Below are 15058 nucleotides of genomic sequence, written 5' to 3'. Positions count from 1 at the left end.
GTCTGATGTGGACCTAGGGGAGACCCCCCACGCCGATTTTTCGGCGTAGGGGTTCCCCTTTAAGTCCGTGACCAGGCCAGCGAAGGAGGCGTCCTGGAGACGCGCTCAAAATGAGCGGACTTTCCTCCGCGTGTGTGGACAAGTCCGTTCATTTCAAAAGTACGGCCGATAGTCCGGCGGACTTAGTACGCCGTATTAGTCTGCTGAAAAAGTGCCGTGTGTGGACAAGTAGCTCGTTCAGAAAGTCCGGCGGACAGTCCGGCATGAAGTCCGTCAGACTAAGTCCGCCGGATAGTTGGCTACGTGTGTACGCGGCATTAGACTTGGGCCTCACACATACTGGACGTTATGAAAATGCCAGTATAGTTAGCTCTACGATGAGTCTTGCAGTAGCATTTTTGATATTAAACCATGTTGCCTTCCAACAGATGAGTTTAGCCAAAAACAGCAGCTATAAAAACGTCCAGTGTGTATGAGGCTTAAAGCTCACCATACACAGTTTAGAGTAAAAATAAAAAAATCAATCAGCATCTGTAGCCTCTGATCTGGAAAAAAAAATTGACAGCATTGACGTTTGGGACACACAGATCGAAATTTTGGCTGGTCGCTACTAAGCTGGCCAAATTTTGATCAGTGTTTGGCCAGCTTTAAAGATAGGAAGGTCCTCCGTTTTAATCCTGGCAGTTGACGAATTATGCTGGCTGCAACCACTCAACTCTAGCTTTGCTAGCGGTTAACCAGTGACAGTTTCCAGACACCCTCAAAGTGCCCACCTCAGATTCCTTTTAAGAACCTTTTGGTGTGGCAATGGAACATCTGTTATGAGTATTAGTATGTTAAACACCTTTTCTGACATAATGGCGACTTCCATAGTGCCAATTGAAAGGGCTCTCAGAGATGCATAGTTTTCGCGTGTCCTGTGACTTTGGGTCTCACAGTCGGATCCTAAGTTGCAGGAGTGTGAACTGAGCCTTGAAAGTAATGGACTAACAAACGAAAAACAAAATCTTTTGTCTTTCATTCATTGACGGACACAGCATCTCATCTTGACCTTAGGATTATATTGCCCCTTTAGGAGAAGTCTAGGCAGAAAGTGTTAAAAACAGCCACACTTGCACAATACCGCCCATGGGGTGGTAGGTACTACTGGTTATAACCCCACACCACTTCATTCAGTAGCTCTGTTTTTTCTTCTGCCTAGTGTAGGAGAAGCACCAGACCTTTTTTCTGCATCTTTGATTCCTATGATCTACAATCAACAGCCGGGCTGCGTGACAGACTGGATAATATAGATCCTTGTAGTCTCCCCAGCCTGGCCATCGAGCGTGAGCAGGCCCTAGCTACGCGCTGGGTCGGCCACGTCATGCCCCGTCTAATCCAGGGGCGGCCGGTGAGCTATATGCTCCGGGAAACGCATGACTGGGCTACTGCTGTCAGTATGCCGTGGCCGGCAGCCACCCCGTACTGCTCGGGTGATGGGTCTGTCTGTGGAATGCATCCAGCAGTCCCCGCAGGAGGAGTAAATATGGTTCCACCTGTCTCGACAGGATGGAGCAGCTGAGCATTCCCTGGGAGCTCGACTAGGGGTTCTCTCACTCTCCCTTTCTTTCTCGGTGTCTCTACCCTCCTCCCCATGCTATGGGCCTCTGTGTGACTGGGCACGTGGGGTTGCGGTACACGTACCTGGCCGGGGGTTCTCCGGGGGGGGGGGGGATCTGGGTCCTGGCAGGGGGCTGCACTGGTTGTTGGGGATCCACTCATCCTCTTCCCTATTTCTGGGCCATGGCAGGGTGTTTATGCTGTGTGACATGTGGGGAGGCCACCGCATGCTCGGCAGCCATTGTTTGTTTTTGTAGCCACAGCCAGTTTTATTTTTTTTTATTTTTTTTGCCTTTCAGCCATTTTCTAGTAGTTCGGCCATTTTCTTGACGCCCTTTGCTGTGGCAGCCGGCAGAGATTTTCTAGTAGCCTTTGGTAGTTTTTCCTCTAGCGCTGGGTGCTTGTTTCTTTCTAGAACAGCACACTTTCCACACAGACGCCTCGTGGATGACACAGGGGAGAGCGGACAGCAGCAGTACATCGCAGTATCTGGGTCAGGGTGCTGAGTCCTGCGGGGGGCCCCTCCGGTCTGTGGCAGCTAGGAGGGTGGACTTTTTTTGTGACTTGCTTTAGGTCCCTAAGTAGTGACAGGCGAGTGTGGATCAGCATCCCTGTTATTGCAACTGGTTCCCCTGCACCTGCGGTGCCTATGGACGCTTTGTCGGCGGTCCTGGAGGCCTTTGTTGCCAGGGTGGAAGCAGCGTGTGGGCGCACGGGGGGGGGGGGGTAAAAAAAAACACCCCCTCCCCCCACCATCTTCTGGGGAAAGCTCTGATTCAGACTCTGGCCCTGCTGTTACAGACGGCCCCTGTTCTGATGTATCGGGATGCGGACCAGGATTGTTCGGACAGTGAGGATGACTCTGTGTCCGGGTCAGCGCAGGAAAAGGCGCTTGGAGCACTTATTACAGCGGTGCGGGATACCCTAAACATGGAGGGATACGGGGGGGGGGGGGGGGGGGGGGGGAATCTGCACAGGTGTCGGTCCCTTTTGGGTCCCACAAGCTGGCCCGCACTGCTAAGGTGTTTCCTTACCAAACTTATTTTGATAAGTTTATTTACAAGGAGTAGGGAAAACTGCAGCAGGCCTTTTCAGTCCCGAAACGTATGGCAGTGCATTACCCCTTTGAGGAGAGTCTCCTGAAGAAATGGACATCTCCTCCGATTGTTGACCCCCAGGTATCCAGGTAAAATAAGGTAACTGCGATTCCGCTGAAAGGGACTCCTGCTTTCAAGGACCCTGCCAACAGAAGGGCCGAGGCCGTTGCCTGGTCCATGTTTCCGGTGGTGGGGTCAGCATTGCACCAGTGTTAGCCACGGCCCTGATGTCGCAGACGCTTACCGAATGGGCTAAATTGTTGCACCGTGAGTTGGAGAAGCAGCAGGCTTCCCCGGTCTGCGTGGAGCTGGCGGACCAGTTGGTGCAGGGCCTTAAAGTGGAAGTAAACCCTCCTATCGTTTTCAGTCAAGGAAGCTGTCATCTTGGCCCCCCTTTAATCTTTAACTGCCATGAAGCTGCACATGTGATCAGTTATGACACCAGACATTGGATGGTTTGACAGTTTGGTTGAGAGCACAACCAGTGTGACAGTTAACATTTCCGGCATGCCATGTTTTTTCAAACTGTTAGATCGATGGGTTTACTTCCGCTTTAAGTATGTCTGTGAAGCGGCCTTAGATATGGCCCCCTTGCTCTCTAGAGCCTCAGTATCAGCAGTAGTGCTACGTCGCTTGATTTTGGCTGAAATGCTGGTCTACAGATCAGGCATCTAAGAAAGCACTGGGGGACTTGCCCTTCCAGGGAGAGAAGCTATTTGGCGCCTCGCTGGATGACATTATTAAGAATGTTACTGGGGGTAAGAGTACGTTGCTCCCACAGTCCAGAAAAGGGAAGGAGCCATGCTGTAGGCAAGGGCCCTCCTTTTCCGTTCTGATGCAGATTTTTAATCTGCCTGGGTCGGCAGGTAAGCGTTCCCAGTCCGACAAGGTGCCTGCTGAGGGACAAAGGCATCCTTGGTTTCGCAAGCCAAAAGGCTGTGAGAAAATGTTAACGCATTACCTGGTTTCCTCCATTGGGGGGGGGGGGGTTCTTTCTGGCATTCCTGGACATAAAGGATGCATAATTGCATGTCCCCATATGCATCAAGCATCAGAAGTTTCTGCGATTTTTCGGTCGGGAATGAGCACTAACAATTTGTAGCTCTCCCTTTTTGGCCTGGCGTCGGGACTGAGGGTCTTCACCAAGTTGCTAGCCAACAAGGTTTACCTGGATGACCTCCTTCTGAGGGCAGCTTCCACCACAGAATTAAGGAAGGATGTGGCAAACGCCACGCAAACTTATTGGGAGTTTGGTTGGGTACCGAACCTTCAGAAGTCTGTGTTGGTGCCGACTCAACGCCTGGAGTACCCGGGCCATCTTCTGGACTCCTCGGAGGTGAGAGTCTTTCTTCCTTCATACAAGCTGCAGACTCTTCAAACTGCGGTGAAGTTTTTGGTTTTTCACTGGGTCTCATGGTAGCCACTTTCAAAGCGGTACCTTATGCTCAATTCCACATTTGAGTCTTGCAAAAGGAGATCCTGTCAAAATGGAACAAATCTCCGTTGTCCATGGTTTGTCAAATTTGAGTGAGCCAGCTAGTCACCCTGCTCTGGTGGCTGAGGTAGTCGGCTCTTCGGGCTGGGAATTCGTTCCTTCCTCTTCATTGGACGGTGATCACAACGGACACAAGCCTGACCGGTTGGGTGGGAGTTTGGGGTGTACAGTCAGCTCAGGGTCGCTGGAACTTTGGCCAATCAGACGGTGCCTCTCCACATGGTCACAGAGGCTGCAGGGGTGTCCGGTCAGGATCCAGTCGGACAACACCACGGCAGTTGTCCGATTGGACAAGGAGGAACAAGGAGCTTGGCTGCAGCACTGGAGGATGCTCGCATCCTCCGGTTAGCAGAGCGGCGCGTGCCGGCTCTGTCGGCCGTGTACATTCCAAACGTAGAAAACTGGCAAGTGGACTACCTAGGTCATCAGATGCTGGATCAAGGGGAATGGTTGCTACATCCAGATGTATTTCGGCTCCTTTACCTAAGGTGGGGCACGCCAGATGTGGATCTCCTGGCTTCTCGACTCAATCGGAAGGTACAGAGGTTTGTGACCAGGTCAAAGGATCCCAGGACAGACGCGTTGGTGGCTCCATGGGGGCATTATCGGCTGATTTATACTTTTACCCCACTTAGACTTCTACCACGTCTGCTTCGCAGTGTGGAGGCCGAGGGGATTCCCGTAATTCTGATTTCCCCAGATTGGCTTCGGCGTCCGTGGTACGCCGACATAGTACGAATGGTGGTGGATGTTCCGTGGCGACTGCCGATGTGAGAGGACCTTCTGTCGCAAGGTCCAATACTTCATCCTGCTTTACCGTCACTGGCTTTAACGGCCTGGCTGTTGAAAGCCAGGTGCTAAGGGGCCGAGGTCTGTCGGATTCGGTAATATTCACTATGTTGAGGGCACGGAAGTCATCCTCTCTGAAGATTTATCATTGTATGTAGAAGGCCTACCTCTCCATGTATGAGGAGATGGGTTGGCATCTGCACTTGATTTCCAGGATCCTGCTGTTTTTGCAGCATCAAAAAAAAAAAAGTGGATCAGAAACTTGGCTTAAGCACCATCAAGGGGCAGATATCGGCTTTGGCTGTTTTTTTCAGCGTCCCTTGGTGACTCGTTCATTAGCGAGTACATTTATTCAGGAGGTTCGACATGTGGCCCCTCTGGATCGACCACCGCTACCTCCATGGGATTTGAATCTGGTGCTCTCGGTGCTTCAGAAACCGCAGTTTGAAAACATTAGGGAGATTCCCTTATTGACACTCTCTCAGAAAGTAGTCTTTCTAGTGGCCATTACACCTGCCAGGAGGGTTTATGAGTTGGCAGCCTTGTCTTGCAAGTCTCCCTACTTGATCCTCCACAAAGATAACCTTGAAGGGTCCTGGACCCCATCTGAGACTATCAGAACTTTTCCCTTTTTAAAAGGGCATTAGTAAATCGGTCTATTCCTTTCGTTGATCCACCTGTGACCCACCTTAACATGAATATCAGTGAACGAATTGAGGGTGTCCTTTCCTTTTGAGATTCTACTGATGGGCAGCCAGTGTCTCACCATAAATTACAGTAATTACAGGTAGGTCCATGTTTCATAGAGTAGCTGAAAAATATCTGAAGCCTTGTGTTTTTAGTTGTGATGGCTTGCAAGCATCTAAACAGTCTCCCATGAGACTGATGTCTGTACAATTGTGCAGATCACTCTTGGGTGGAACGCTTTGCGATTGTGCCTTTTCTTTATTATTTGACATTGTGCTAGAAAAACTGGTAAGGGCAGAGCCATGCACCCCTTTTCAGGCTCTTTTTCTTTTTTCTTTCTTCTTTCTCTTTTTATCTTCTTCCTTTTGAATTCAAAGCCTCAGTTTCCGTTCACAAGGATTTAAAAAAAATAAAATAAATTCTAGTCACACCGACCAGTGTATGAAAAGCAAGGAGCTGAAAATGTCAGGGATGGGCATCAAAATTCACTTTATTGAATCACACAGTACAAGAAACACAAAGATGAATTCCAGGTATGGCAATTTATGTATGGTTCAGCTTGGATCAATTTAAGCATGTATGGTGCCATACCTGTGATATCGCTGTGGAAGCTGTAATCTATGCTAATAAATATGCTTCTACAGTGATCTCCACTAGCTTCAGTGTCAAATGCCGAGTGGCTACACTGCTACGTTGTGAGCACAGAGGTTGCTTGCTCAGCACAAGCTCTATTCAGGAATATTTGGCATTCTCTTAATGTAAAGCATTCATTGATTGGAAGCAGGGCAATGACACCATGATCTTTACCATGTTCAATCAAAGTACACTGGGCATTTATTGTTAAAATGCAAATTGATCTCTGACTGGTGTCCAGGCCAAGTGGGTGACCTACTGTGTGTCTTTAGTAAGAAGATGTGGTGTTTAGTGCAGGATCCGTTAGTTGCATTGGTAGCGATCTAAAATAAAAAAAAAAAGCCAAACCTGGAATTCGGCTTTAATTGTTGCCACGTGTAAAAATACAGTACAATTAACTTGTGACTTTATTGCTTACCAAACTTCCAACACCTGAACAGCAGCATGCATCAAAGAGCTGAGGCAATCAGAGACAAGACGCTGACAAAACAGCAAAGCATGTTAACATGAACTTTGCAGTGTACAAATAGATCATGCAACTTGGATAGGCAATACACAATACACCATACAAAATACTCCACAGGCAGATGAAAATCAGTTATATGGAGTTTGAGCATGAAACGAGAATGGCGAATGCACTGTATTTGTATTTCAGATGTGTAATAAATAGCAAATGGCAACTGAAGATGAACTGAAGCAACCATGGATTACGATGGTATAAGCACTATTATCATCTCCAGACTTTAAGCTGTAAATTTTACAAATAGTTCATGTCTGCGTACAGCATGGATAAGCATGACACCATGTGAAATTCTCCACAGGCAGATGAAAGTCAATTATATGGAGATTGAGCATGAGGGAAGCCACACATGCATTGTTTTTGAATTTCACATGCATAGATTGAATTGACAGCCAGAGATTAACTCTTGGCTAATTAGAACTCCTTGCTCAATGACTGAGCCATAAAAGTAGAAGCTGCCAAGGACTACAATGGTATCTATTCCAGACTAAGGGAATGCAAATGTGTGTTCCATGTATATAATCGCTCCATAGAATATACAAATCCAGAGGAGAAAAATACTAGACTTGGACATGGAAATCAAGCAGCAACACTGCCAGAAGCATACATTTCAGCTGCCATAGTAATCCCACTGCTTCAAGGTGCTCTGCTGAAAAAGGAGGAAAGTTCAGCAGACTATATCGGGTACACAGGAATAACAAATCTCCAGCAGCTTCTTCAGCCATAGATGAATAAAAAATATGCACACAATTCGGGTGGGTGGGGGAATCCTCCCCGCTGCACTGTTGTATTCTGACAGTAGGGACTCCTCTGTTGGAATATACTAATCAGCACTGCAGCCAATTGTCTGCAGTACTGATCGAACAAGAATTTTCCAAAATGCCTGACAACATAACAGATGTTTATCATTGAATTGACTTCTCTCTAGTGGGAATGACTTAAAATTGATTAAATTGCAGCTTGTGCCTGCTGAACTGGCTGAATTTCGATCCTTCTGTGGTTGGCCTAAGTAATTATTTTTGTATGACAGTTTAACTTTAAAAAGTTTACAACTAATGTCCCTTCCTTTTGTCGCAGACTCTGTGGATATCCACCATTTTATTCCAACCATGGACTGGCTATATCTCCAGGAATGAAGAAGAGAATCCGCATGGGACAGTATGAGTTTCCTAACCCAGAGTGGTCTGAAGTGTCTGATGAAGGTGAGGGATGTTTAACCATTTTTTTAAAAATTTTTTTTTTTAATGGGTTATCTTCCAACTGATTCCTGGTTTTTCAATAAAAAAAAAAAATACAATCTTGCAGTCTTGACTGTCTTGCAGAGCTACGCTTGTCGCTTTAATCTTTAGGGTCTGTTTTTTTGTGTCAGTGCTTGCATTCTCTGCTGCAGGTTGTTTTTTTTTTTTTTTCATCCACTAACCACTACATGATGTAAGGTAGTGGTTCATGAAAACTTAAAGCTGTCTCAGTTCTGCCGTAACTCGCTGCAAGCAGACAGGTTTTTTTTACTGCAGAAGAGACATGCAATGTCCTGTGTGCCTGGATGATTAACACCTGCACATGTGCAGGAGGGGACATCATCCCACACCGGGCAATGAAGAGTCCTGAAAACCGGCACACAGGCGAATATGCCGGCATCGGCGGGACCATTGGAAAGGTGAGTGTTTCTGCTGCTTCTACCGCTTTTTAAATTTTCATAACGCAGCCACCATTCCTGATAGCTACTCCCATATGTTCTACCAGAATGTCCAAATCTTCTGTCTCAAGAACAGATTTCTGCTTCAGTCGATGGCTTTATTTGCTCTGTTTTTAAAACAGAATATAGGGGTAACAGTATTTTTTATTTTTTATTTTTTGTCCCTTTTCTTTTTTATACAGCAAAAAAATAAAAAGTTGTAGTTAATACCACCAAAAGAGAGCTCTATCTTTTTCCAAAAATATAATTTTGGGTATAGTATTGCATGAGTCCTTTTCAAAGTAAATTGCAGCTTTAGGAATGAGACTATAGCCTCCACCATTCACACACAGAAGAAGAATGCTGTGACTAGGTTCCAATGATCAGTTGTGAAACGCATCAGATAGTTGGACCTCACAATGTGAAAGAGGTCCGTATGCATTGTATAGTTAACATGGCTGAAACGCAGGCGTGTTGGATCTCCAGACTTCCTCGTCTGAGTAGTACAATGCCTCCAGTCCCTGCCAACCCCCTAGTACACAGCACAATACCCCAGTTGTACGAGCGCACAGCACAGGGTGCCGACAACTGCACAGCTCTTGCATCAAAAGATCCGCAGGGTCCTCTTGCTGTGCGTGCACATCCTGGCTTCCTTCATTCTTACAGGTGAACTGTACTTCATGGATGGCTAGAGACCACCATCTGTATGGCTTACCGACAGGAAGAAGCTCTGTTGAAGGGAAATGAGCATCATACCAGATAGTATTTGCTAGAGGTGTTGGGGGGAATAAAATGACAACTGTACTAAAGGTAGCCTTGTTCTTTAAATATCCTGTCAGCCACAACAATAAATAAGTTCCCTGTCTGTATACAGGGCGATATTCTCTTCATCCCCTGTATAGAAACATGACTAGTGTCAGAATTGTGTTTATTCTTAAGTGTTTTTTGCCTTCTAAGGCTATGTTCACATTAGCCCATTCTCTGAAAAGTGGTCCACAGTGGATTCATTTTCAGAGTGTGGCTAAGCAACCACTTTCAGGCGGCAATTGTGATGCCTCTCAAATACCTGTTTTGGTGTGTGTGTGTGTGTGTGTGTGTGTGTGTGTGTGTGTTTTTGTTTTATTTATTTTTCTCCGTCAAGACAATAATAAAACAAATGCGTCATAACCGCAAGCCAAGCACTTGGCTCGCTATTGCGGCATGGCCCTATTGTTTTTGAGTGGCTGAGTTTCACAGGCGGTGCCATCTGTCAACTCGACATGTTCTGTTAGATTTTGCCAAAAAGCAAATCATTGTGACTGTGGCATGCGAACAGACCCCTCAAGCTGTAATGTAATGTTTACTGCCACCTGGCCTCCCATGTAGAAGAGGCCAAAAAAGTACCTTCCGTATTTTTTTTTTTTTTTGCTGCTCTAATCTGACTTTCTGTTTAGATGGTGGCTGCATTGATTCTCTATGGTCCCACCTTGCTTGCTTACTCGGACTATGGCTTAGAGCAGTGCTCATGTCTGCAACTAATGTGCACTGCTTGTTCCAAGCTATGAGTAAAAGGAGGGGCTCGGAAGCTTGCGAAGTGAGCAAGTCATTAACTTCCCTGCTGATTGAACGAAAGAAAATGACTCGCTTACCATAGCCACACACTCAAGGTATTGTATTCTTGCAGTGGGGATATTTCCCCGCTGTCAGAATACACTCAAGCACTTGTACCAAATTGTGTTGTAACTGTAATGTCGGCCTTCATTTTGTATAGCGCTGCGCAAACTGTTGGCGATATATGAATCCTGTATAATAATAAAAAGCTGATTGAAAGAAATTGATTGACTTGTGTACTAGCAGCCTGCCCATTCATTGATGGAAATTCACCTGGTTCAGCTGAATTTTGATCCATGTATGGCCCGCTTAAGTATATTGTTTAGTGTCACTTTAAAGTGGAAGCAAACCCTCCTAGCCTTTTCAGCCAAGGAAGCTGCCATCTTGTCCTCGGTTTAATCTTCAACTGCCATGATGCTGCACATGTGATGCATTATGACACCAGCCATTGGGTGGTTTGACAGTTTGGTTGCGAGCACAACCAATGTCTGTTATCATTTCCGGCATGCCGAGAATGTAATTGTATTTTGAATTTTTTTTTAAATCGATGGGCTTACTTCTGTAATATTTCTGGGTTTTTTCATGAAATCTAGCCAAGTGTTTGTATTACAGTTGATATAATGAAACATTTTTCCTGATTCTTAGAATTAAAAACCATCTTATTTGGTTATAATCAAATAACCACAACTCACATTTTTTGTGCCACATTTGAAGGTACCTATGGTTCGTTGTACCCAGTGTTTTGCTTTCTCCTCTTTTTTATTTTATTTTTTTATTTTAAACAAGGTTACCTATATCTATTTAAAGCCTTTTCTAACTGTAACCTCATGCCCTTCCCAATGTTAACATACTCTGGATATCACAATAACATGTTTGAATGGTTTAGAAGGATTTTCTTAATTTTTGCTAAATTTTAACATGTAGTTTGGCAGATATTTACTGTTTTATGCTTTGGTATATCCCTTCTCTTTTTTTTTTTTTTTTTTTTTTTTTTACTTTCTCCTAAATGGTAGAGAATGCAATTTTAAAATTCACCACTAGATGTCTTTAGAGTTTTTTCTACATCTTTTCAATATACAAAGATTAGGTTTTTGATTTTGTTTTTGATATTTTGTTACAGCAATGCCACAAGTACAGATATATCGGATACAGAATACATTTTTCTTTCCAGTAGATTTTTTATAGAAAGTATAAACCTAAATAAAATCATTCCAGTTATTCAATTTCCATCATACAAAAAGCATTCTCCATTATTTTACATTGGCTTAAACCACACAAAGTACACGCGTTTATCAGCGTATAACGTGCACCTTTTCCCCCTGAAAACCGGGAGGAGGGGGGGGGGGGAGAGAATCGTGTGTGTGCGTGTTATACACCGATCCCTGAGGGAAGAGGAGCGAGTGCCACTGAATTACATAGTGCTGCGACCTCCTGTGTACCCAGCGCTCTGTCATGTACAGACATGCCTCCTGGCCCCACATTGGGCCCCTGTTCTGTCTATCATATGAGCAGGGACAGTAGGCGTGGCTGTGAGTGACGGAGATCCCAGCTCTGTAATTCAGCTGCGCTCGCTCCTCTTCTTCCCTCGGAGACAGCAGGGATAATCCAACACTTTGTAGTCCAACACTGGCGAGGCTGCAGATAGGCATTGAACAAGCGGCATTGTTGGGCAATGTAATGGTTGCAGATGGGCACTGAGCAGGGTGCATTGTTGGGCAGTTTTAGTGGCTGCAGGTGGGCACTGGTGAGGCTGCATTGATGAGCTGTGACCCTAATTTTGCTTCAAAGTTCTTTATTTAAAATGTAAGGGTGTTTTTTTTCCCCCCTGAAACTTCCCTCTTAAAATGAAGGTGCGTGTCATACGCCGATAAATACAATATTTGCTGTAGTCATTTAACTCAACAGAGAAATAAGAGTCCTAAAAAAAATATCCATATTAGTTTGTCATAATATTGTAGATTGTGGTGAAGGGACTGTGATGAGGCTGTGCAGTCATTTGACACAAAAACAAAAGATTAAAAAAGGGGAGAAAATATATTTTTTTGGGCAAAATAAATGTGTTTTGACCAAAGTAAATATTTTTATTGTATTACAGTGAGGTTTAAATGCATTGAATTTACCAATACTTTCAAGTTTTACCAGGTGGATGTTCAGTCCTCCTCTGATGCTTGAACGGATGGGCGGTACTGTTAAATCTGTGGTCAGCTTTAGGCCGATCCCTAAGATGTGTGGTTTGTTTGTATTTTTACCTTTTTGCCATGAGGAGGTTAGGTGGTTTGGATACAGAATAAGCATTCTACCAATCCTTAGATGTGTTTGAAAGCAGACCACATGTCTTCCCTGATCTTTTCTCCAGCTGTAGTAGCCAGTGAGGCAAGCCTGCATGCATTGTAGGTGAGATTGAAAAAAGACACAAGTCCAACCTATGAGTGCGATTTATATATTCAGTATTTATATTGTATATCCCATGTGTTCAGGTGCTTATCTAATAGTTTTTTGAAACTATCAATGCCCCCTGCTGAGACCACCACCTTGCCGCTCTTACAGTAAAGAACCATCTACGTAGTTTAAGGTTAAACCTCATTTCTTCTAATTTTAATGTTTAGCCACGTGTCTTGCTAAACTCCCTTCCGCAAAAAAGTTTTTTTTCCCCCTATTTTATCCCATATGGTCCCTAGCTTGCTCCTTTGCTCAGCATGGATTTAATTCTCTGGCAGGGGTCTCCAAACTACAGCCTAGGGGCCAAATGTGGCCTGCTGCAAGATTTCATTTGAGCCTGCAGCTGGGCATGGTCTCTGCTCTGAATGGTATTCTAATGACCCTGATGTAGACTATAATGTAACAGTTGGGGGGGCTGATGCAAGGGGTAGTTTGACCTTGAAGATGGAAAATTTTGAAAAAATAAAAAAATCATGTTTCGTAGTTTGTTATAAAATAAACAGGTCATTTTTCTCCTTCATTGATATGTGCTGATGGGGTGGCGCTGATGGGCAACACTGTTGTATACTGCTAGGTGGCACAGGTGGGCACAAATGTCCCGCTCAGTTGCTGGTGATCGTTTTTATTTTTTTCTCCTCACACTGTCAGCACACGGAGAAAAAATAGCCAATTACCGGCTCTGTTTACATTACATGATCAGCTGTCCTTGGCTGACAGCTGGTCACGTGGTAAGGGCTCTGGATCGACCCCTTGCTCTGATCTGTGATCAGCCGAGTCTCATAGATTAGCTGATCAGAGTATGCCCAGGCACGGGAGGACATCGATAGACATACCCCGGGCAAAGTAGGTCCGCGCTGTAGCCGTAATTTGGCTATAGCGTGGTTATGAAGCAGTTAAGTCAGCAGCTACAAGTACTGTAGCTGCTGACTTTTAATAAGGACACTTACCTGTCCAGAGAGCCCACGGTGTCAGCCCCTGAGACTGATTCGTCCTTCAGCTCGGGTGCAGGTGCTGCAATTACAACTAAGGGAAACTGGAAGTGGAGCCTTCAAGCTTCACAGCGGGTTTCCTACTGTGCATGCGTGAGTTGCGCTACGCTTTGTGAATGGCCACCTTGTCTTCTAGGACACAGGTCCCAGAAGGCAGTGGGGGAGAAGGAAGAGGGATCGCTGCAGAAAAGGAAATTACGTACTTCGCCTCAGTCAGGCTAGAACGGAAGTACACTTTGTACTTCTAAAAAGGTAGGTAAGAAAAAATATCGAAAAACAAGGGGTTTAGATTAGGGGTGGTTTTTAGTTTAAGACCACCTTGTGAAAGTGGGTGGAACTCCGCTTTAAGGACTTGAAGGATTTACCTCCTTTAATGACCAGGCCATTTTTGTAATACGGCACTGCGTCACTTTAACTGCGACGTACCCAAACAAAATTCATGTCCTTTTTTTCCCCACAAATAGAGCTGTGTTTTGGTGGCATTTGTTCACCTCCTATTTGTGCTATAAACAAAAAAAAAAAAAGACAATAAAAAAAAAACTTACCTTTTTGCTATAATATCCCAAAAAAAGTAAAAAAAATAAGTCTTCATCAGTTTAGGCCAATATGTATTCTTCTACATATTTTTGCTTAAAAAACAAAACAAAAAAAAACGCAATTTATTTTTTATTTATTAGTAATAGCAGTTATCAGCGATTTTTAGTGGGACTGCAACATTGGGGAGGACAGATCGGACACTTGACACAGGAACAGATGATCTCACTGTACTCTGCTGTCAGAACTGGGATCTGCTTTGTTTATATTGGCAGATCCCCTTTCTGTGTCTCTGGGGAGTGATCACAAGTGACTGGCGGACAACGCGGCCGCCGGACCCACTCATCTGCTCCCCTGCTGTGCAGTGGCGTGCGTGCCACAGTGACTCCTGCACAGGTACGTAATTTCGTGCAATAGGGCCATCCTGCCACAGTATATATGCGGTGGGCAGTCCTTCAGTGGTTAAAAACTATTATCATTCTTTTGTATACCAATGAACCCCCCCCCCCCCCAGTCAATTCAGATGAACAAAGGCGCAAAAATGTTTATAGTCCAGCCTGGGTGCCAACCATGGGCCCCCTCCATAGATACGAGTGACCGTAGGGACGGGAAGTGTTTTGTTTGCAGGATTACCAGGTGACAAAGTAAGAGGCTGAAAAATGCAGACACCTTGTCTAGGACTGGTAAGCTGCCTGAAATAGATTACATTTCTGTTTTTGGGTTGAGATTGTCATAATTTTTTTTTCTTTTTTTTTTTTTCTTTTAGTGAAACAGCTGATTAGAAACCTTTTAAAGACCGATCCAACGCAAAGAATGACTATCACAGAATTCATGAACCACCCATGGATAATGGTATGTAGGCACAATATATAGTTATTGAGCAGGAATTGGCAATAAATATTTTAATGAAAATTCCAATAAACTTTGAAGGTTACAGAAATAAAGGGGCACAAAGGCCTAGTGCATTACCTAATATAAAATGTGGCGGAGCAAAACACGTTGTGGGTGTGG

General features: G+C 44.8%; 1 protein-coding gene across 1 annotated transcript in view; it reads left to right on the top strand.

Moving 5' to 3' along the window:
- The window catches only part of MAPKAPK2 (MAPK activated protein kinase 2), a 95164-nt gene that overhangs the window by 67300 nt on the left and 12806 nt on the right, over positions 1-15058 (top strand). The window contains exons 7-8 of the mRNA XM_077481204.1: positions 7898-8022; positions 14814-14899. Coding sequence (XP_077337330.1) covers positions 7898-8022; positions 14814-14899 — 211 coding nt within the window. The remainder of the gene's footprint in view (positions 1-7897; positions 8023-14813; positions 14900-15058) is intronic.

Source organism: Lithobates pipiens, unplaced genomic scaffold, assembly GCF_037356315.1.
Source record: "Lithobates pipiens isolate NorthernLeopardFrog02 unplaced genomic scaffold, aLitPip1_a1.2 Scaffold_16, whole genome shotgun sequence".
Lineage (NCBI taxonomy): Eukaryota > Metazoa > Chordata > Amphibia > Anura > Ranidae > Lithobates > Lithobates pipiens.
The sequence above is the reverse complement of the archived record's forward strand: the minus strand, read 5'-3'. Positions and strand labels throughout refer to the sequence as shown.